Source organism: Grampus griseus (genome assembly GCF_964374135.1).
Source record: "Grampus griseus genome assembly, chromosome: 5".
Taxonomy (NCBI): Eukaryota; Metazoa; Chordata; class Mammalia; order Artiodactyla; family Delphinidae; genus Grampus; species Grampus griseus.
Genome location: NC_138998.1, coordinates 95,142,125 through 95,166,428, shown reverse-complemented (window position 1 = coordinate 95,166,428; position 24,304 = coordinate 95,142,125). Strand labels below are relative to the sequence as shown.

General features: G+C 37.4%; 1 protein-coding gene across 5 annotated transcripts in view; it reads right to left on the bottom strand.

Moving 5' to 3' along the window:
• The window catches only part of SENP7 (SUMO specific peptidase 7), a 171,048-nt gene that overhangs the window by 20,988 nt on the left and 125,756 nt on the right, over positions 1-24,304 (bottom strand). For all 5 annotated transcript variants that reach the window (XM_082654076.1, XM_082654074.1, XM_082654077.1 and 2 more), the window contains 5 exons: positions 15,530-15,711; positions 13,758-14,097; positions 12,797-12,954; positions 8,896-9,042; positions 7,053-7,086 (listed from right to left, as the gene is read on the bottom strand). In XM_082654076.1, the coding sequence (XP_082510202.1) occupies positions 7,053-7,086; positions 8,896-9,042; positions 12,797-12,954; positions 13,758-14,097; positions 15,530-15,711 (861 nt within the window). The remainder of the gene's footprint in view (positions 1-7,052; positions 7,087-8,895; positions 9,043-12,796; positions 12,955-13,757; positions 14,098-15,529; positions 15,712-24,304) is intronic.

Here is a 24,304-nt window from a genome sequence, read left to right as displayed (position 1 = left end):
ATTTAGGAATACACTCCATATGCACTGTATGACTCCTCTTTAACACAATGTATTTTTTAAAAAGAATTATATGCAAAAAAAAAAAAAAGAATTATATGCAAGGTTTTTCAAAAATATCATTTCCAGTACATTTCAGTAAACTTGGCTGAAATACCTAAACAGTATTATTACAGTAAAAAAGATCACATAAATTAGAAAGGGCGTAAAAAATTTTTTTAAAAAATTAGAAAGGGCCAAACAATTTTTAAGTGATAATTAAATGTAGGAATTTAGCCTCTCACACTATATGATCTCGGACTATCTTATCAATGCAGAAAACTAAGCATAGTATAACTGAAAAAACTATATAATTCTATCTTGGTTAATACTATCAACCAAGACTGCAAATGCTATCATAAGCCACTTAACGCCTATTTTTCTTCTCCTCAAACATCTGCATTCCACTACACAGACCAGCCATTACCCAAAGATTCCCCAGAGTCATATGAGCTTCTGAAAGGTCTAGGATGCAATTTTTTTGGTGGCACCTCCTGACTTCCTCTCTTCCTATCCTGTCATGTCCTATTCTAACCTACCTTCCCTCTTCTTTTACTCTCTATTTACTGGCTCCTTTTTCTTTTTCTTTGTTTTTGATTTGTATGCCTTTTTTAAATTGAAATATAGTTGACATATAATGTTAGTTTCACATTACTACATAATGATTTGATATTTGCATACATTATAAAATGATTACTATGGTAAGTCTAGTAACCATCTGTCCCCATACAAAGGTATTACAATATTACTGACCATACTCCTTATGTTGTATATTACATTCCCTTTGCTTATTTATTTTATAAGTGGAGGCTTATACCTCTTAATCCTTTCCACTTGTTTCTCCCAACTCCCCACCACCCTCCTCTATGGCAACCAGCTGCTTTTTTTCTTTATCTTTGAGTCTCCTTCCCTTTTGTTTTCAGATTCTACATACAAGTGAGATCATACTGTATTTGTCTTTGTCTGACTTATTTCACTTAGCATAATACCCTCTAGATCCATCCATGTTGTCACAAATGGCAAGATTTCATTTTTATAATGGTTGAGTAATATTCCATTGTGTATATATATATATATATATATATATATATATATAAAACACATCTTCATCCATTCATCTATTAGAAGACATTTATGTTGTTTTCACACCTTGGCTATTGTGAACAATGCTGCAATGAACACTGGGGTACATGTACTTTTTCAAATTACTGTTTTGTTTTCTTTGGGTAAATACCCTGAAGCGAAATTGCTGGATCGCATGGCAGTTCTATTTTTAATTTTTTGACCAACCTCCATACTATTTTCCATAGTGGCTGCATCAACTTACAATCCTAATGTGTGCCAACAGTGGAAGAGGTTTCCCTTTTCTCCACATCCTTTCCGGCACTTGTTATCTACTGTCTTTTTGACGATAGCCATTCTGACCAGTGTGAGGTGGTATCTCACTGACAATTGGCATTTCACTGACAATCAGTGATGTTGAGCATCTTTTCATGCGTCTATTGGATATCTGTATGTCTCCTTTGGAAAAATGTCTATTCAGGTCCTCTGCCCATTTTTTAATAGGGTTGTTTGTTTTTTTGATGTTGAATTGTATGAGTTCTTTGTATATTTTGGGTATTAACCCCTTATCAGATATATGATTTGCAAATATTTTCTCCCATTTAGTAGGTTGTCTTTTCATTTTGTTAAAGGTTTCCTTTGTTGTGCAGAAGCTTTTTAGTTTGATGTAGTTCTACTTGTTTATTTTTGCTTTTGTTGCCTTTGCTTTTGGTGTCAGATGCAAAAAACTGCCAAGACCAATGTCAAGGAGCTTACCTCCTATGTTTTCTTCTAGGAGTTTTATGGTTTCTGGTCATACGTTTAAGTCTTTAAACCATTTTGAGTTGATTTCTGTATATAGTAGAGGTAGAGGTCCAGTTTCATTCCTTTGCATGTGGCTGTCCAGCTTTCTCAACACCATTTATTGAAGAAACTATCCTTTCCCTATTGTATATTCTTGGCTCCTTTGTTGAAAATTAATTTACCATATATATGTGGGTTTATTTCTGGGCTCTCAGTTCTGTTCCATTGATCTCTGTGTGTGTTTTATGCCTATATCATACTCTTTTGATTACTATAGCTTTGTAATACAATTTGAAATCAGGATGTGTGGTGCCTCCAGTTGTGTTCTTCTCAGGACTGCTTTGGGTATTTGGGGTCTTTTGTTGTTCCATACAAATTTTAGGATTTTTTTTTTCTATTTCTGTGAAAGACTCCATTAGATTCTGTGAAAGACTCCATTAGAACTTTGACAGGGATTACAGTGCTGTAGACCGCTCTGGGTAATATGGACATTTTAACAATATTAATTCTTCCAGTCTATGAACACTGTAACTCCTCCATTCTGAAAACTGTCAATGAAACTGGCAGCAAAGACAGACAGATTAAGTTAAAAGTAAAGAGTGAGAACCTTCAGAAAAACTTCTCAGCATTTCTTCCTCATGCAGCTCACAGCCCCAAATAGATACTATTCTGTGAAATACTATACTACACAGATACTATTTCTGTGAAATCTAGGTAGTTATTACTAATCCAAATGTTCCCAAATAGATACTATTCTGTGAAATACTATACTACACAGATACTATTTCTGTGAAATCTAGGTAGTTATTACTAATCCAAATGTTCCAAGCTCTTAGTATGAAAGTTAAATATTCTTTAGGAAGGCTGCTTTAAAAAGATTCCCTTAAAAAAGCCGGGGGCAGCTTCCCTGGTGGCACAGTGGTTGAGGGTCCGCCTGCCGATGCAGGGGACACGGGTTCGTGCCCTGGTCCGGGAAGATCCCACATGCCGCGGAGTGGCTGGGCCCATGAGCCAATGGCCACTGAGCCTGCGCGTCCGGAGCCTGTGCTCCACAACGGGAGAGGCCACAACAGTGAGAGGCCCGCGCACCGCAAAAAAAAAAGAAGAAAAAAAGCCAGGGGGCATTTAACACCATCACAAGAAAAATTTACCTCATTAACAAATTTTCCCAAAATATTTAGTTTATTCTGTTACAGGGCTATGACAGACACTGAAAGTAGGAGTTGCCTATCATTTCTCCTACCTACTGTTAGGGATTTTAGTAACAGGACCCTAATTTTATGAGGAAGCAAGATACCACCTCTTAAAAACTCTATTTCCTAGCTTCCTTTGCAAATAGATGAGTGGTCATTTGACTACATTCTAGCTAAGAAAATATAAGCAGAAGGTTAGGTGGTATGCACACCCAAGAAGACTCCTTAAAAGGGAAAGAGATAGGTGGTATGTATTCTTTCTACCATTTTTCCTTTCCTCCTGCTCTCTACCTGGAACATTACAACATGATGGCTGGACTTCCCTGGTGGCACAGTGGTTAAGAATCCGCCTGCCAATTCAGGGAACATGGGTTCAGTCCCTGGTCTGGGAAGATCCCACATGCCACGGAGCAACTAAGCCTGTGCGCCACAACTACTGAGCCTGCGTGCCACAACTACTGAAGCCCATGCGCCTACAGCCCGTGCTCCACAAAAAGAGAAGCCACCACAATGAGAAGTCCGCGCACTGCAATGAAGAGAAGCCCCCACTCGCTGCAACTAGAGAAAGCCCGCGCGCAGCAACGAAGATCCAACGCAGCCAAAAATAAATAAATGAACAAATTTATTTTAAAAAAAACAAACACGATGGCTGGAGTATGAGCAGCCATATGGACCATGAGACAAACTAGAGGATGAAAGTCATGTGTCAGGGATGACAGAGTAAGAAAATGAAAGGAGTCTGGGCCTCTGATGACCAAATAAACATCATATCAGCCCTGTTCAGTCTACCTCTGGAATTCTTAAATGTGAAGAAAAAATAAACTATTTTCTTTAAGCCACAGCCAAACAGCTAATATAAATATGAATAAATCAAATTTCTCCCACAGCTGCTGCAGAAAAATAAACACTTAGACCCCTAGATTTCCCCACCTACAAAAACCTTTCACATGCATGCCTTGTTTTATTTATTTATTGGTTGCACCGGGTCTTAGTTGCAGTAGGTGGACTCCTTAGTTGCAGCTTTCCTGCTCCTTAGTTGCGGCATGTGGGCTCCTTAGTTGTGGCTCGCCGGCTCCTTAGCTGCAGCATGAGAACTCTTAGCTGCAGTATGCATGTGGGATCTAGTTCTTTGGCCAGGGATCGAACCCAGGCCCCCTGTATTGGGAGCGTCTTAATCACTGCGCCACCAGGGAAGTCCCTGCATGCCTTGTTTTAAAAAAAAAAATTTTTTTTATATGGGAATTTAGCACAGACAGGATTTGAAGAAGCTGACTAATATTTTCCTCTTCCATTATAAAATCGTAAACCCATTACCACTGACAAGAGTATTTTTCCAAAATTTTTAATTAAAATCACCTTTTAAAGATCATTTGGAGCTGATTCACTTTGTTATAAAGCAGAAACTAACACACCTTGTAAAGCAATTATACTCCAATAAAGATGTCAAAAAAAAAATAATAATTTGGGAACTTCCTTGGCAGTCCAGTGGTTAAGACTCCACACTTCCAATGCAAGGGGCCTGGGTTAGATCCCTGGTCAGGGAACTAAGATCCCACATGCTGTGCAGTATGGTCAAAACAATATTTTTAAAAAATATATATATATATATATATTTATATATATTCATTTGGGATAGAAAAGCTATAAAGAAAGCAACATTTGAAACAAAGCACAAAATATTAATGATGAAAACCTAAAGTATCATTTTTGATGTTTGTTTGTATCATAAGAATTTGAGAGGTAGCTCCATTACAAAGGTTTTTACCTATAGATTTTAGTTAGATGTAGTGGGACTACATCAAACTACAAAGCTTCTACATGGCAAAGGAAATCATCAACAAAATTAAAAGGCAACCTACTGAATGAGAGAAAATATTTGCAAGCCACATATCTGATAAGGGGTTAAAATCCAAAATATATAATGAATTCATACAACTCAACAGCAAAAAAACCCCAAACAATCTGACTGAAAAAAAGGCAGAGACACTGAAAAGACATTTTTCCAAGGAAAACATACAGATGGCCAACAGGTACACAAAAAGGTGGTCAACACTGCTACTCGTCACAGAAATGAAAATCAGAACCACTATGATATACCACCTCACACCTATTAGAATGGCTATTAACAAAAAGAAAAGAAATAATGAGTATTGGCAAGGATGTGGTAACAAGGAACTCTTGTGCACTTGTGCACTGTTGGTGGGAATGTAAACTGGTGCAGCCACTATGGAAAACAGAGCATTCTCAAAAATATTTTTTTAATGATCCAGCAACTCCACTTCTGGATATTTATGCAAAGGAAAGGAAAACACTAATTAGAAAAAATATACATGCACTCCCATGTTAACTGCAGCATTATTCACAATAGCCAAGATATGGAAAAAACCTAAGTGTCCATCAATGGATGAATGAATATGTGATAAATAATATGTGAGATATATACAATGGAATACTGTTTTGACCAAAAAAAAAAAAGGAACAAAATCTACCATTTGCAACAACATGCCTTGAGGGCATTATGCTAAGTAAGCGAAATAAGCCAGAGAAAGACAAATACCATATGACATAACTTATAGGTGGAATCTTTAAAAAAAAAAAAAAAAAGCTCATAGATACTGAGATCAGATTGGTAGTTGCCAGAAGCAGGGGGTGGACGAAATGACAGAAGGGGATCAAAAGATATAAATTTCCAATTATAAAATAAATAAGCAGTGAGAATATAATGTACAGCACATGGTGACTATTGTTAATAATACTGTATTGCATATTTAAGGCCTATTGCATAGATCTTAAAAGTCCTCATCACACACAAAAAAATTTTTGTAACTATGTATGGGGATGGATGCTAACTTGACTTATTGGGGGAATCATTTTGCAATATATACAAATATCGAATCATAATGCTGTACACCTGAAATTAATATAATGTTGTACATAATTTATACCTCTATTAAAGAAAAAGAAATTGAGAGGTAGTTCTGTTACCCAGGTCTTTATCTACAGATTATAGCACTATTTTTATGAAGTTATTTCCTCTTGAATCACAGGCCTTGGTTTCTTTAAATAGCTAATATTATATTATTCCACAATAACTTATTAAAATTTCCTAATTAGGAATATCATTATATTTATTTTTATATATTATATATGCCTTACATATTCTTACTACTTATAGTAGCTTCCTAATCATTACATTCATTATTATAACATACAGTTGTGGATTCTGTACATGGGTATCTGGGGAGTCCAACTAAAGTTACTTCAATCTCATCTTCAGTCTTTCCCAGTTCATTTCTGAACTGGGAAACACAGGTTTCCTCTTCCCCAGTTCATTTCTGAAGTGCTATTTGTATATATTGTTTTTGTTCATCCTTCTCATAATTCATTCTCTAAAGAGACTATTCTCTGTTGCTTATTATTTGTTCTCTTAATGTTATTTATTCTGAAAGGTTTTTTATTTGGAAAAAGAATGAGAAACTTGTTTGAGTCTCTACAAATTATAGGTCCATTTTCCAATCCACATTGCCTTACTCAGATAAGAAACAGTTCTGCCTGTTTAAATCTCTCTTAATCCCTACACAAAACCATTTTACATGTTTGTGTGCAACACTAAAAATTTTCCTTATACTTCTTTACTTAGTTTCTATTTTCATCCATTTTTATATATCAAAAATCTTGCTATCAAAACTACTTTTGTTAATCCCAAGAAATTGCCATGAGTCCCTTCATATTACTTGAAGTCATTAAAACAACAGTATAAAAATAGTATATTTTAAGTGTTATAAAACATTTTAACTCATTTTGAAGCTGCTAAAAAGTGTTAAATTGAAACATATTATTAACCTTATTTTTACATAAATTCTACACTGGAAAAAAGTATGAAAAACTAATTGCAGAAATATCTCAGAATTTTTGCTGACCAATTATTTTATACTCAAAATTACAGTGAAAAGAGGTCATAAGACAATGATAGCTTACCTTGAAATGGGATCTTAATATACTTTGTCGTGAACTAAAGGAAAAATAAAAAAGCAAAATACGAGTTACCACTCGTATTAAGATGTGTTACTATTCAAATTTTTCAAAATTTTTTTCTTTTTTAAACCACAAGTACATAATCAAAGTCTATACTAAAAGCCTTAAGCCTTTTTCTCAATAAACCAAAAAGATGTTTCACTGTAAAGACTTAGTTTTATGGAAGTTTAAGAACCCTGTGCAAGTAATTTAATTCTCAATATGCTCATTTATAAAAACCAGTAAGACTTTACTTAATATACTTTTCAAAAATGTTTCCTGAGGGCTTCCCTGGTGGTGCAGTGGTTGAGAGTCCGGCTGCCGATTCAGGGGACACGGGTTCGCGCCCCGGTCCGGGAAGATCCCACATGCCGCGGGGCGGCTGGGCCCGTGAGCCATGGCCGCTGAGCCTGCGCGTCCGGAGCCTGTGCTCCGCAACGGGAGAGGCCGCAACAGTGAGAGGCCCGCGTACCGAAAAAAAAAAAAAAAAGTTTCCTGAATATTTAAAAAAATATAAGACAAAGTCCAGAAGAAACTGCCAAAAGACCTCACAGGGTGTCACTGACTTTGGTAAATAAATCACAAAGCAGGATTTGATCCTTAGCTTTGCTGACATTCCCAGCATTCATTTTTCTTTGTTCCATGTTATAAATTCCCTTCTGACTAAGGATTCAGCAAGGTTCCTGCTCTTTCTGCTCCTTCTGTGACAAGATGCTAAATTTTCTCTAGGTATCTTTTGTATATATCTGACCTCCTTAAGTGTTGTTTTTTTTGTTTGTTTGTTTTGCAGTACGCGGGCCTCTCACTGTTGTGGCCTCTCCCGTAAACAAGACTGTTTCATTAGACTACAAGTTCCTTGAAAGCAGAGATCATATCTTACCGTTTTTATATTCCCTGCCTTGTCCATCAGAGTGAAATATTAACAAAACTTCTAGGAAAATACCTGAATTATAATCTGACATAGTCAATTCAACTAATGTTTATAAGTGTGAGGTCTTTTGGCAGTTTCTTCTGGACAATTCAACTAATGTTTATAAGTGTTTTAGGTTTGAGCCATTTATGTAAAGTGTAAAGGGGAATAAAGGCACGACTCTTCATCACAAGATGCTTAAAGGCTAATGGAGAGGTTTAGGCAAGAATACAAACAAAAACACACAGAATAAATCCTACAACAGATGTACAAACAAAGTGCTGTAAGTACATAGTAAAAGGAGAAGTTAATTATGGCTAGGAAGGAGAAATCAGGAAAAGGTTTTCTGGAAGAGGAAGTATTTCAGATAAGCCTTAAAAGATTTTAACAGGCAGAAAAATAGTGAGAAAATATAGAGAACTGAGCAAAATCCAATATGGCTTTCATATGCAAAGTGTGATGAGTTAAAACTGAAAAAAAGTGGAAAAATAGAATAGGAACTATTCCTGGAGATCCTTAAATAACAAGTTCGGGAATCTGGAGAACAATTTAAACCATCAAAATGAGATTTCTTCTTTTTGCTATTAACTATACCATAAAGAAAAATTTACTTTACCATCAAGTAAGTTTTAGAGCCCAAAGAATATCAATGTTACATATGATTTTTTTCATACATAATCCTCATTAGTCAGATTACAGATATGATTTTAGGGCATTCCTCTATAGTTTCAAGATTTCACAAGTAAAGATATGTTTCAAAATAGGTATAATGACATTCAAATTGTCCTACATAAAATTAATCTCAATTCTATTTTCATTTGCACTAAAAAAAGAGAAGACAATCTGAAAATGCCTTGTCCAAAAAGCAAAGCTAAAAAAACAATTAAATATACTTACTGTAACACAACCTTTAGAAGCTCCTTTTACTTTACCAATATAAACAGAAGTAAATATAAAATCCAGTTGTAGATCCATCTCATTACTAGGTATAACACAGGAAATGTTTTCCATGACAGGATTATATTGACATAATTCAGATGAAGCCTAACAAGGAAAAAATTATAAAATGCATATAAACCTAAGTATTATATAAATGCTGATGATGATTTTCAAAGTCAAATACTTCTTTAAATTACTATTAATGAATCTATGGAGGATTTTACACTGTTCTTACTGTGAAGAAATAGTTATCTAGATTTTTTTCCTTGAAAAGTCTATGGTTGGACTTCCCTGGTGGTGCAGTGGTTAAGAATCTGCCTGCCAATGCAGGGGACACGGGTTCAAGCCCTGGTCCAGGAAGATCCCACATGCCGCAGAGCAACTAAGCCCATGTGCCACAACTACTGAGCCCGCGTGCCACAACTACTGAAGCCTACTCGCCTAGAGCCAGTGCTCTGCAACAAGAGAAGCCACCGCAATGAGAAGCCTGCACACAGCAACGAAGAATAGCCCCCGCTCGCCGCAACTAGAGAAAGCCGGCGTGCAGCAATGAAGACCCAAAGCTGCCAAAATTTAATAAGTTAAATAAATAAATTTTTTGTTAAGTATATGTTTACTTTGAGAAAATTACTCTAAAAAGCTGAATCCTAAATTAATTCCATAGGCCCAAGTTTCAGAAATACATTCTCCTCTGTATCAAAGCCATTTCAAAGTCAGTATTCTCTAATAGGCTTTATTCATTTTTAACTCAACAGAAATAAATTAAAATTTATATAATTAATTTAATTTTAAATAATTAAATTACTTTAATTTTATAAATTAAAATATATATAACTAAACAGTTTCAAATGAGTTTTTAAATACATCATCTCTCTTAATCACCACAACCACCCCATGGGGCAAGATTTTTTTTTTCTTTTTGTATTTTATAAGTAGAGTTAATATATGTTTGGATTGGTTAAGTGACCTGCCCATGGTAATGCAGTTAGTAAGAAGCAAAACTAAGACAAATGCAGGTTTCTAACTCCAGGTCAAGGGTTATTTCAAGCACATAAAATTGCTTCCATAAACCAAGACAATGCTCTCAACTACTGCACTTTTACTGAGCAATGAAGGAATATAAGTGCCTAAGAACCGCCTGTTACATCAAATCTATATACTTTATTACATGCACTATGGCTGAGGATAGCCAACCAGCTGCCTAAAACCTCAAAAATCATACCACTTCTGCTCAAAAAATTCACAACTCTGCTTTTAAATTACAATAGACTACCAGGCAGTATCAGCAACAGCAATTTCCCACCAGCTCTTTGGAGCTTTACACTGCTTTCAGATGACTTTTTCCACTCCACATTTGCCTAGCTGTTACACATTATCCCTCTTTAACCTTAACATCACTAATAACCAAATAAATTACTACTAGAGCAATTATGCACGTGTACTCACTCTCCTCCTACCTCTAGAAAATGTGATTAATCCTCACCTGAAACATGCACATTACTCATCATTTTTAACCCAGCTCACAATGCCATTTACCTGCCTAATAGAATTTCTTTATCATTCTCAGCTTTTATTGCTTACTGAACTCTTCTTATCCCCTAAGTAAAAACGGGGAATCTAATCAACTACAGATGGTTCTATGACTGCCTGTGTGTTTTAAGTGACAAAATGAGAAGATGGATTAGAAAGAATTCCTTATTGGGCCTCACATTTGGTAAAGACTAACTGCCTCTTAAAAACTGTCAATCTATGTTTCTCATAACTTCATTTAAAATTGGAAACAAGGGAGGGTGTGGAGGTTTATTCTGCCTTATAGATTCTGGTAGATCTCTACATTATTTGCTGCTTGGCTGTGATCATATGCTGTCAGTTCTACAAGAGATGTCATTTTCCTTTAACACAGTCATTTCATACTGTGTTGTCAATTTATATACTGCCAAGGGAACTGTAATTCATTTAGAATTTTGAACTCATTGTCAACACTGTTTTAATTACAAAACAACTAAGCCATCAAGTAGGCTTTTGGCCCAACTGGGCAACAATTGTTACATTTTAACAAAAATTCAGAACACAATTCCTGAGGTAATCTCTCTATGGAGTACCAAATGCAACAGAAACACCCGTGAGGTACTTCCCTGGTGGTCCAGTGGTAAAGAATCCACCTTACAATGCAGGGGATTCAGGTTCGACCCCTGATCAGGGAACTGAGATCCCACATGCCGCAGGGCAACTAAGCCCACACGCCACAACTACTGAGCTCGCGAGCCTCAACTAGAGAGCCCACGTGCCGCAAACTACAGAACCCACGTGCCCTGTACCCTACGCACCACAATTAGAGAAGAGAAAACCCGCACACCACAACTAGAGAAGCCCACGCGCCGCAATGAAAGATCTCGCATGCCTTAATGAAGATGACGCAAACAAGACCCAACGCAGCCAAAAATAAAATAAATAATAAATTTTTTTAAAAAAGAAAGAAACACCCGTGAAACACTAATCAGCCCATCAGACTGTTTTCATGGAACTGACCAAATTCTTCACCATTCTTCACCATTCTTCCATAGAATAACAGCCTCTGACATTATTCAAAAACAACCAACAGGGCTTCCCTGGTGGCGCAGTGGTTGAGAGTCCGCCTGCCGATGCAGGGGACACAGGTTCGTGCCCCAGTCCGGGAAGATCCCACATGCCGTGGAGCGGCTGGGCCCATGAGCCATGGCCACTGAGCCTGCGCATCCGGAGCCTGTGCTCCGCAACGGTAGAGGCCACAACAGTGAGAGGCCCACGTACCGCAAAAAAAAAAAAAAAAAAAAAAACAGAAGTTAACCATAATTCTGCACTGGTGGTCTACCGATAATCATTTCTTTAAAACAGGATAATCAGAGCTGATAATATGAATGAATACTGACAATAAATAACTTGAACCTTACTTTAGAGCTATAGGTATGTCAAAAACACCACTAGCTGACATTAAACCAACAGACACTTCCATTTACTATTTTCTATAAGAGAAAGAGACAAAGTACTTACCAAACTGATAGGTTTGTGACACTGTTCTAAATGCTTTCATATGTTGTTTCACTTAATACTCAAAAAATAATCTTGTGAATTAGGTGTTATTATCCTCATTCAGGATATAAGGAAACTCAGGCTTAAGGAAGTTAAGGGACTTGCCCAAATGACAGAGCCAGGATTTGAACACAGATCTGTGTATCTCCAGAAGTCAGGTTCTTTCCTCTATCATGCTGCCTTAATAGCATGTGAGGGAAAGGAATAATTCCAAGTCACCATTGTACTGTAAGACCAGACAAATACTGGAAACTGTTTAATTCTAGAAAATGTTTTGATGAAGTATTTAAATGTCCAATGAGAACCATAAGAAAAGAATAAATATTCAAGTCAGAATATTTAGACTTAAAAAATAAAAATGGCCAGAAGAAAAATGGTATTAAGCCTTTCACTTCAAATTAAAACAATTACATACTTCCCTCAAACTAATATGAAAGTTGTCTCAAAATTCAAACTAAGGGGGCTTCCGTGGTGGCGCAGTGGTTGAGGGTCCGCCTGCCGATGCAGGGGACACGGGTTCGTGCCCCAGTCCGGGAGGATCCCACGTGCCGTGGAGCAGCTGGGCCCGTGAGCCATGGCCGCTGAGCCTGTGCGTCCGGAGCCTCTGCTCCGCAATGGGAGAGGCCACAACAGTGAGAGGCCCGTGTACCGCAAAAAAAAAAAAAAAAAAAATTCAAACTAAGAAAATTCATAATTTTTATATAATATTCTGCCTGACGGAAAAAAAAATAGTCATTAGCCAATAGTGTATATTTCACTGTTAATCTGTGAGAAGACAGAAATAAATTACCCGTACAGATTCACATGTAATCAGTGGTAGTTCTGACACTGCTGGCTCAGAAGTACTCTCACTTTCATTAGAGATGGCATGATCTTGCTTAGGTTGTAATTTAAGAATTTCTGAACTTTTATGTTCAACGGGTCCTTCTTCATCACTGGAAACAACAACTAAAAACGTAAAATATATTTTTTAAATGTGTCACAATAATCATACATAAAAAGGGAACTTTGTAATTCATGTAATATATCTTTCATAATCCCACTGAACTGAATCATCTAACTTTATTCAATTTAGAAACTGGCCTATCATTCATTATCTAATTTACACTAGTCACATACAATGTTTCCATGTCAGCACTATTATTTGGCAGTTACCTGCAACCTTAACTTCTAGAGGACGAAGATATTTATAAATGGATAGAGTCATGAGGAGAACTTAGGACCAAATTCTAGTTCTAATCATGTTATTACACCATCATTCTAAATTGTACTTTAAATCCTGTTACATTAGTTGCTTTTAGGAGGGGGAAATGGATGGCTAGGGAAAGATGTGGGAGACCAGTCACTGGATATCCTTTAGAACCTTTTTTGTACCATGTGACTGCATCAAATACTGGAAAATTAAAAAATTAATGACAATAATTAAACAGCACTTAAATGCTCTGTACTTCAGCTTAATCAACCAAAATGACAATAATAATGGTCCTTACAGAAACTTATAAAAAACTACTGATGAGATTACAGTACACTAATCTAAAAAAAAAATTACTTCTGCTTCCAAGTACTCCATTCCTTACCTAAATCAATATTACAAAATAAATGAAGTCCCAAAACCCCAAGTCTTTTTTTTCTGAAGTTAATATATTCCACAATGATGTAATAAATAACTTATTGCCTAGCAAAATTTGTTTGAGAGGAGAAAGAAAAGAAATAAGTAGAGGAGAGAAAATTGTTATCCTCATGTTACTTACTTGGTTCAGCAGAGATAAATGATTGGTTCCCTTCACTATGTTCACTTAAAACAGGTTTTTCTACTGTGTTCAATTCATTCTCATCCTTCTCGACCACAGGACAATTCCCCACAGTATCAGTAGAAATACAGCTCTCAAAAGTTTTAGTGGTTGAACATTCAGAGGTGATTTGGGGAGCAGCACTCAAAGCCAACTCCTGACTACAAAGTGAGGATAGTTTAGTAAAATCACTTTCTATGGGTTCAAGCATAATTTCTTCAAGCAGTTTTGGGTCCTCCTGATAGTTTTCACTTGACTCTTCCAACTCAGTGGATACTGTTGGGTCATTTTCTTGTTCTTTCTGAACATAAACAAATGCATACAAAAATTAGCATTTTTCAAATTTGGCTAACATAAAGAGTTTTTTTAAGTTTAAATTCCTAAAGAAGAGTATAGAAGTAAAAACATTATATCATTTCTATAAATATAGGGGTAGAAAACTACTCAATTATACTACATTACTCTTGCCAGTGTCTCTCAAATATATAGAGTTTGGTCTGTCCAATCAGATGCCTAAACATTTTTCAAAAGGATGGGAAGGAGAAACTCCCATATTTACAAGTGGTTCAGAGGTCTTCCACAGTCTTGTCAACTTTAAATGAGAGGAATTTTTTTTACAGTTTTATTTTGCAAAAGAGGTCATTTGACATCATATGACTTTAGTAACAAAAAAGCAAAAAAATTAAAAACTTAAGAGGATAACAATATGAAAAATTATGAAAATCAATCACTGCCTTCACATCTCTATTACTGTATAAATATAAATCATGTTTATAATTATAACTCAAAGGCACAGCAAAGTCCTGAAATGCCTTGTGAATCAAAGGACTCAAAAAGCTGTCTCCTCATACTTTTATTGTTAACTGCATACTAAGTCTTTGAAAATAGGTAATGTATGCATTAACGTACGTATGGTAATTCTCTACAACAAATTCCCTAAACTCTGGAAAAAGAGATGTCTATAGAAATCGTAAGTAAATTACTACTGATAAAATAAGTCAGGTAATAACCTCACAGAGCAAGTGAAAAAGCAATTGACTGGACAGTATGAATAGTATTTGGTTATAAGGGGAGGAAAAAAGCAAACAGGTCTGAAAGATATACATCAAACTACTAACTAAGGGCTGGTTATCGGAGGAGAAATACTTTTAACTGTTTTACTTGTTCATAATACAGTCAGCCCTCTGTATGCGCAGGTTCCACCAACCGCAGGTTCCACCAACTGCAAATGGTAAATATTTCCAGAAAAATAATTCCAGAAATTTACAAAAGGCCAAACTTGAATTTGCCATGCAGAGACAACTATTTACATAGCATTTACATTGTATTTATAGCCATTTACATATAATTTACATTGTATTAGTTATTATAAGTAATCTAGAGATGATTTAAACTATACAGGAAGATGTAGATTATATGCAAATATTACACCATTTTATATAAGGTATTTAAGCATCTAAGGATTTTGGTATGTGCAGGGTCCTGGAACCAATACTATGTAGATACTCAGTGATGACTGTATTTGAAATTTGTTCCCATAATTGTATTACTGCAAAAAAAAGTTGTATTTAAAGTATTTTTTTAAAAATAAACAGAATGAAAAAAATAGGCAAAGAAAAGAAAGAAATATGATGATAAAAGCAGAAAGCCAGGAGAACATTATTTGGCCACAGTCAATTCATTTTTATCATGGCACAAATTATTTCATATGACATCTAAATACCTCTACTTACTGTCTGTTCTGCTGACTTATACAAAGAAGTAGGATTAAGAGAACCAGGTAAATTACTTCTAAGCCTTTGTTTCCTCTTCCTGGAAATCAGAGTGGATTCCATTTTTGAATCAGAATTTGTATTATCCTTGTTTCTGCTCCCCTCTTCAAGATGATCACAACCTCTACTTCCCCTATTGAGGTCTTAAAAAAACAGAAGAGACATAAATATGGCCAAAAAGTAAAGAAAGAATCCCATTTAGAAGAGCTCAAATAAAATCATCAAAATGACTATACTACTTTCAAAGCTAGTTTTTTCATAGTCCACTGCTAAATTCTCATACTAACATGGATGAATATAAAGACATATCCCATTTTAAACTGCGTACACAAAGCAAATGTTCATTGTACAAAAAGTATAAGATATGGGAAATATATTAAAAGGTAGTATTCTTTAGTAACCAAAGCAAAGCAACCAAACCATGTTTTTCCTTTTCCCATAACTGCATTTTACTCTGATACAAAAAAAAAGTCTTAATAAAATTTTGAAAGTTAGTCTCTTAAAAAGTTTTTTAAATTCACTGTGATTTTAGAAATTACAACTAATTTAGCAATTAGTTGTCCTTTTTAAATTTAAGTTTTATATATACATATTTTTTAAATGAAAAGGGACAATAATTTGAAAGAGTAGAGTATTGATCACTGCTCTTTTAAAAGGAACAAAAATACCTTTCCTCAGCAGGTGACTGTGATAAATAATTATTCATAAGGCTAACGATTTCCTTCACACTTTCTTTTTTAAAAAAAAATCAAGACCCTATAATTTTAAACCTCCAATAAATTTATTACCCTACAGAAAAGGAAGTACTCCCTTTTTTAAGTCAAAAAAGCATTATTTTGAAACCCATATCAAGTATTAACAAACCTGCTTAGTATTTCAGTTATCAAATATATATATAAAAAATATATATATATCAAATATATATATTTGATATATATATATCAAATATATATATATAAAAAAATACCTTCCAAAAGGTTCTACCTAACTGAGGGTTATCCTAACTAACTGCAGGTTATACTGAATTATTTTGCTCTCTGAATCTACACCATACAAGTACCAACTCAGAGTTCACACAAAGCAAGTCCCAAAGCAGCTTGCTTCAATTCATAACTTAAAGTCTATGTAACACTGAATGGCCTGACCTCTCCATTCACTCAAAGTTCTTCAACACTATACACCTTCTCTTCAAACTATTCTTGCTCTTACTCTAGCTTTATAAACATCTAAAGACTAACATTCATAATTTCTCTTTGTCTTTGTTTAAAAGGCAGGCATGGGGACGGGACTGAGGGCAAAAACTCCAAGACTGTCAACAGTCTTCCAATTTCCAAAGACAACATTCTTAACTCCCTCCCCCCAGGAAAGTAAACTACCCCCAAATTATCAACACAGTATTTTGAAAAGCACAATAAATTTTATTTGTAATTCTATAAACTGCAAAGGTAGTCAAAGACAATTTCTACTTATAAATACCATATCAAGTTATAACTTCTAAACATAAATGCTACAGAAAAACTGAAGAGGGATTACCTCAAGATGGCAAAGTAGAAGGACGTGAGTGCATCCCCTTTTTATGAAAACACCAAAATCACAACTAACTGCTGAACAACCAAGGACAAAAAAACGCTGGAACCTACCAAACACAGAATACACTACATCCAAAGACAAAGAGGAGGCCACAGCAAGATGGTAGGAGGGACGCAACAGCAATAAACTCAAATCCTATACCCGCCAAGTGGGCGACAGAAAGGTGGAAAACAATTATACTACAGAAGTTATCCCACAGGAGTGAAAGTTCCGAGCCCCACATCAGGCTTCCCAGCCTGGGGGTCCAACAACAGAAGGAGAAGTCCCCAGAGAATCTAGTTTTGAAGGCTAGTGGGGTTTGATCAAAGGATGTCCACAGGACTGGGAGAAACAGAAACTCCACTCTTGGAGAGCACACACAAAGTCTCGTGCACACCAGGACCCAGGGGAAAAAGGAGTGACGCCGTAAGAGACTGGGCCAGACCTCCCTGCTATTACTGAAGGGTCTCCTGTGGAGGCGGATGGTGGCTGGGGAAAAGGACACAGGAACCAGCAGTTCTGGGAAGTACCCACTGGTGGAAGCCCACCCGGAGGCCGCCATTAGCCCTACTAAACAGCTTGTAGGCTCCAGTACTGGGGCACCTCAGGCCAAACAACCAAAAGGGTGAGAACCCAACCCCACCCATCATCAGACAAGTGCATTAAAGTTTTACTGAGGGCTAGGGGGAAGGTGGCGAAAGAATAAGACACGGAGATCACCTTCCTATCCACAGATACATCAGAAATACATCTACACGTGGAACAACTCCTACAGAACACCTACTGAATGCTGGCAGGAGACCTCAGACCTCCCAAAAGGCAAGAAACTCCCCACGTACCTGGGTAGGGCAAAAGAAAAAAGAATAAACAGAGACAAAAGAATAGGGACGGGACCTGCACAAGTGGGAAGGAGCTGTGAAGGAAGAAAGGTTTCCACACACTAGGAAGCCCCTTCGCGGACGGAGGCTGCAGGTGGAAGAGCGGGGAAACTTCGGACCCGCGGAGCAGAGCACAGCAACAGGGATGCGGAGGGCAAAGCGGAGAGATTCCCACACAGAGGATCAGTGCCGACCAGCATTCACCAGCCCGAGAGGCTTGTCTGCTCACCCGCCAGGGCGGGCGGGGCTGGGAGCTGAGGTTCGGGCTTCAGTAGGAGCACAGGGAGAGGACTGGCAGCGTGAACACAGCCTGCAGGGGGTTAGTGCACCACTGCTAGCCGGGAGGGAGTTGGGTAAAAGTCTGGACCTGCCGAAGAGGCAAGAGACTTTTTCTTCCCTTTGTTTCCCGGTGCGTGAGGAGAGGGGATTAAGAGCACTGCTTAAAGGAGCTCCAGAGACGGGCGCGAGCCGCAGCTAACAGCGCGGACCCCAGAGACGCGCATGAGACGCTAAGGCTGCGGCTGCCACAACCAAGAGGCCTGTGTGAGCACAGGTCACTATCCACACCTCCCCTCCCGGGAGGCTGTGCAGCCCGCCACTGCCAGGGTCCCGGGATCCAGGGACAACTTCCCCGGGAGAACGCACGGCGCATCTAAGGCTGGTTCAACGTCACGCCAGCCTCTGCCGCTGCAGGCTCGCCCTGCATCCGTGACCCTCCCTCCCCCAAGCCTGAGTGAGCCACAACCCCCGAATAGGCTGCTCTTTTAACCACATCCTGTCTGAGCGAAAAACAGACGCCCTCCGGCGACGAACAGGCAGAGGCGGGCCAAATCCAAAATTGAGCCCCGGGAGCTATGCAAACAAAGAAGAGAAAGGGAAATGTCTCGCAGCAGCCTTAGCAGCACTGGATTAAATCTCCACAATCAACTTGATGTACCCTGCATCTGTGGAATACATAAATAGAAAATGAATCATCCCGAATTGAGGAGGTGGACTTTGAGAGCAAGATTTATTATTTCTTCCCCTTTTCCTCTTTTCGTGACTGTGTGGATGAAAGGCTCTTGGTGCTGCAGCCAGGACGCAGTGCTGTCCCTCTGAGATGGCAGAGCGAACTTCAGGACACTGGTCCACAAGAGACCTTCCAGCTCCATGTAATATCAAACGGCGAAAATCTCCCAGAGATCTCCATCTCAACACCAACACCCAGCTGCACTCAACGACCAGAAAGCTACAGTGCTGGACACCCCATGCCGAACAACTAGCAAGACAGGAACACAACCCCACCCATTAGCAGAGAGGCTGCCTAAAATCATAATAAGTCCACAGACACCCCAAAACACACCACAAAACGTGGACCTGCCCACCAGAAAGACAAGATCCAGCCTCATCCACCACAACACAGGCACTAGTCCCCTCCACCAGGAAGCCTACACAACCCACTGAACCAACTGTAGCCACTGGGGACAGACACCAAAAACAACGGGAACTACGAACCTGCAGGCTGCAAAAAGTAGACCCCAAACACAGTAAGATAAGCAAAAGGAGAAGACAGAAAAACACACAGCAGATGAAGGAGCAAGATAAAAACACACCAGACATAACAAATGAAGAGGAAATAAGCAGTCTACCTGAAAAATAATTCAGAATGATGATAGTAAAGATGATCCAAAATCTTGGAAATAGAATACAGAAAATACAAGAAACATTTAACAAGGACCTAGAAGAACTAAAGATGAAACAAGCAATGATGAACAACACAATAAATGAAATTAAAAAAAACTCTAGAAGGGATCAATAGCAGAATAACTGAGGCAGAAGAACGGATAAGTGACCTGGAAGACAAAATAGTGGAAATAACTACTGCAGAAGAGAATAAAGAAAAAAGAATGAAAAGAACTGAGGACAGGCTCAGAGACCTCTGGGACAACATTAAACGCACCAACATTCGAATTATAGGGGTCCCAGAAGAGGAAGAGAAAAAGAAAGGGACTGAGAAAATATTTTAAGAGATTATAGTTAAAAACTTCCCTAATATGGGAAAGGAAGTAGTTAATCAACTCCAAGAAGCATAGAGAGTCCCATACAGGATACATTCAAGGAGAAACACGCCAAGACATATATTAATCAAACTGTCAAAAATTAAATAAAAGAAAAAACATTAAAAGCAGCAAGGGAAAAATAACAAATAACACATAAGGGAATCCCCATAAGGTTAACAGCTGATCTCTCAGCAGAAACTCTGCAAGCCAGAAGAGACTCGCAGGACATATTTAAAGTGATGAAGGAGAAAAACCTACAACCAAGATTACTCTACCCAGCAAGGATCTCATTCAGTTTTGATGGAGAAATTAAAACCTTTACAGACAAGCAAAAGCTGAGAGAGTTCAGCACCACCAAACCAGCTTTACAACAAATGCTAAAGGAACTTCTCTAGGCAAGGAACACAAAAGAAGGAAAAGACCTACAATAGCAAACCCAAAACAATTAAGAAAATGGGAATAGGAACATATATCGATAATTACCTTAAATGTAAATGGATTAAATGCTCCCACCAAAACACACAGACTGGCTGAATGGATACAAAAACAAGACCCATATATATGCTGTCTACAAGAGACCCACTTCAGACCTAGGGATACATACAGACTGAAAGTGAGGGGATGGAAAAAGATATTCCATTCAAATGGAAATCAACAGACAGCTGGAGTAGCAATTCTCATATCAGACAAAATCGACTGTAAAATAAAGACTATTACAAGAGACAAAGAAGGACACTACATAATGATCAAGGGATCAATCCAAGAAGAAGATATAGCAATTGTAGATATTTATACACCCAACATAGGAGCACCACAATACATAAGGCAAATACCAATAGCCATAAAAGGGGAAATTGACAGTAACACATTCATAGTAGAGGACTTTAACACCCCACTTTCACCAATGGACAGATCATCCAAAATGAAATAAAATAAGGAAACACAAGCTTTAAATGATACATTAAAAAACATGGAATTAATTGATATTTATAGGATATTCCATCCAAAAACAACAGAATACACATTTTTCTCAAGTGCTCATGGAACATTCTCCAGGATAAATCATAACTTGGGTCACAAATCAAGCTCTGGTAAATTTAAGAAAACTGAAATGTATCAAGTATCTTTTCCGACCACAACGCAATAAGACTAGATATCAATTAGAGGAAAAGATCTGTAAAAAATACAAACACACGGAGGCTAAACAATACACTACTTAATGACAAAGTGATCACTGAAGAAATCAAAGAGGAAATCAAAAAAAAACCTAGAAACAAATGACAATGGAGACAAAACGAACCAAAACCTATGTGAGGCAGCAAAAGCAGTTCTAAGAGGGAAGTTTATAGCAATACAATCCTACCTTAAGAAACAGGAAACATCTCGAATAAACAACCTCACCTTGCGCCTAAAGCAATGAGAGAAAGAAGAACAAAAAAACCCCCAAAGTTAGCAGAAGGAAAGAAATCATAAAGATCAGATAAGAGATAAATGAAAAAGAAATGAAGAAAATGATAGCAAACTAAAAGCTGGTTCTTTGAGAAAATAAAATTGATAAACCATTAGCCAGACTCATCAAGAAAAAAAGGGAGAAGACTCAAATCAATAGAATTAGAAATGAAAACGGAAAAGTAACAACTGACACTGCAGAAATACAAAAGATCATGAGAGATTACTACGTCAACTCTATGCCAATAAAATGGACAACCTGGAAGAAATGGACACATTCTTAGAAATGCATAACCTGCCAAGACTAAATCAGGAAGAAATAGAAAATATGAACAGACCAATCACAAGCACTGAAACTGTGATAAAAATCTTCCAACAAACAAAAGCCCAGGACCAGATGGCTTCACAGGCGAATTCTATCAAACATTTAGAGAAGAGCTAACACCTATCCTTCTCAAACTCTTCCAAAATATAGCAGAAGGAGGAACACTCCCAAACTCATTCTACAAGGCCACCATCACCCTGATACCAAAACGAGAAAACAATGTCACAAAGAAAGAAAACTACAGGCCAATATCACTGATGAACATAGATGCAAAAATCCTCAACAAAATACTAGCAAACAGAATCCAACAGCACATTAAAAGGATCATACACCATGATCAAGTGGGGTTTATCCCAGGAATGCAAGGATTCTTCAATATACGCAAATCAATCAACATGATACACCATATTAACAAGCTGAAGGAGAAAAACCATATGATCATCTCAACAGATGCAGAGAAAGCTTTCGACAAAATTCAACACCCATTTATGATAAAAACCCTCCAGAAAGTAGGCATAGAAGGAACTTTCCTCAACATAATAAAGGGCATATATGACAAACCCACAGCCAACATCATCCTCAATGGTGAAAAACTGAAACCATTTCCACTAAGATCAGGAACAAGACAAGGTTGCCCACTCTCACCACTCTTATTCGACATAGTTTTGGATGTTTTAGCCACAGCAGTCAGAGAAGAAAAGGTAATAAAAGGAATCCAAATCAGGAAAGAAGAAGTAAAGCTGTCACTGTTTGCAGATGACATGATACTATACATAGAGAATCCTAAAGATGCCACCAGAAAACTACTAGAGCTAATCAATGAATTTGGTAAAGTAGCAGGATACAAAATTAATGCACAGAAATCTCTGGCATTCCTATACACTAATGCTGAAAAACCTGAAAGTGAAATTAAGAAAACAATCCCATTTACCACAGCAAGAAAAATAATAAAATTTCTGGGAATAAACCTACCTAAGGAGACAAAAGACCTGTATGTAGAAAATTGTAAGACATTGATGAAAGAAATTAAAGATGATACAAATAGATGGAGAGATATACCATGTTCTTGGATTGGAAGAATCAACATTGTGAAAATGACTCTACTACCCAAAGCAATCTACAGATTCAATGCAATCCCTATCAAACTACCACTGGCATTTTTCACAGAACTAGAACAAAAAATTTCACAAGTTGTATGGAAACACAAAAGACTCGAAATAGCCAAAGCAATCTTGAGAATGAGAAATGGAGCTGGAGGAATCAGGCTCCTTGACTTCAGACTACACTACAAAGCTACAGTAATCAAGACAGTATGGTACTAGCACAAAAACAGAAATATAGATCAAGGGACCAGGATAGAAAGCCCAGAGATAAACCCATGCACATATGGTCACCTTATCTTTGATAAAGGAGGCAGGAATGTACAGTGGAGAAAGGACAGCCTCTTCAGTAAGTGGTGCTGGGAAAACTGGACAGGTACATGTAGAAGTATGAGATTAGATCACTCCCTAATACCATACACAAAAATAAGCTCAAAATGTATTAAAGACCTAAATGTAAGGCCAGAAACTATGAAACTCTTAGAGGAAAACATAGGCAGAACACTCTGTGACATAAATCACAGCAAGATCCTTCTTGACCCACCTCCTAGACAAATGGAAATAAAAACAAAAATAAACAAATGGGACCTAATCAAACTCAAAACCTTTTGCACAGCAAAGGAAACCATAAACAAGACCAAAAGACAACCCTCAGAATGGGAGAAAATATTTGCAAATGAAGCAACTGACAAAGGATTAATCTCCAGAATTTACAAGCAGCTTATGCAGCTCAATAACAAAAAAACAAACAACCCAATCCAGAAATGGGCAGAAGACCTAAATAGACATTTCTCCAAAGAAGATATACAGTTCTCCAACAAACACATGAAAGAATGCTCAACATCATTAATCATTAGAGAAATGCAAATCAAAAGTACAATGAGATATCATCGCACACCAGTCAGAATGGCCATCATCAAAAAATCTAGAAACAATAAATGCTGGAGAGGGTGTGGAGAAAAGGGAACACTCTTGCACTGCTGGTGGGAATGTGAATTGGTACAGCCACTATGGAGAACAGTATGGAGGTTCCTTAAAAAACTACAGATAGAACTACCATATGACCCAGCAATCCCACTACTGGGCATATACCCTGAGAAAACCATAATTCAAAAAGAGTCATGTACCAAAATGTTCATTGCAGGTTTGTTTACAATAGCCAGGAGATGGAAGCAACCTCAGTGTCCATCATCCAATGAATGGATAAAGGAGATGTGGCACATATATACAATGGAATATTACTCAGCCATAAAAAGAAACGAAATTGAGTTATTTGTAGTGAGGTGGATGGACCTAGAGTTTGTCATACAGAGTGAAGTAAGTCAGAAAGAGAAAGACAAATACCGTATGCTAACACATATATGTGGAATCTAAGG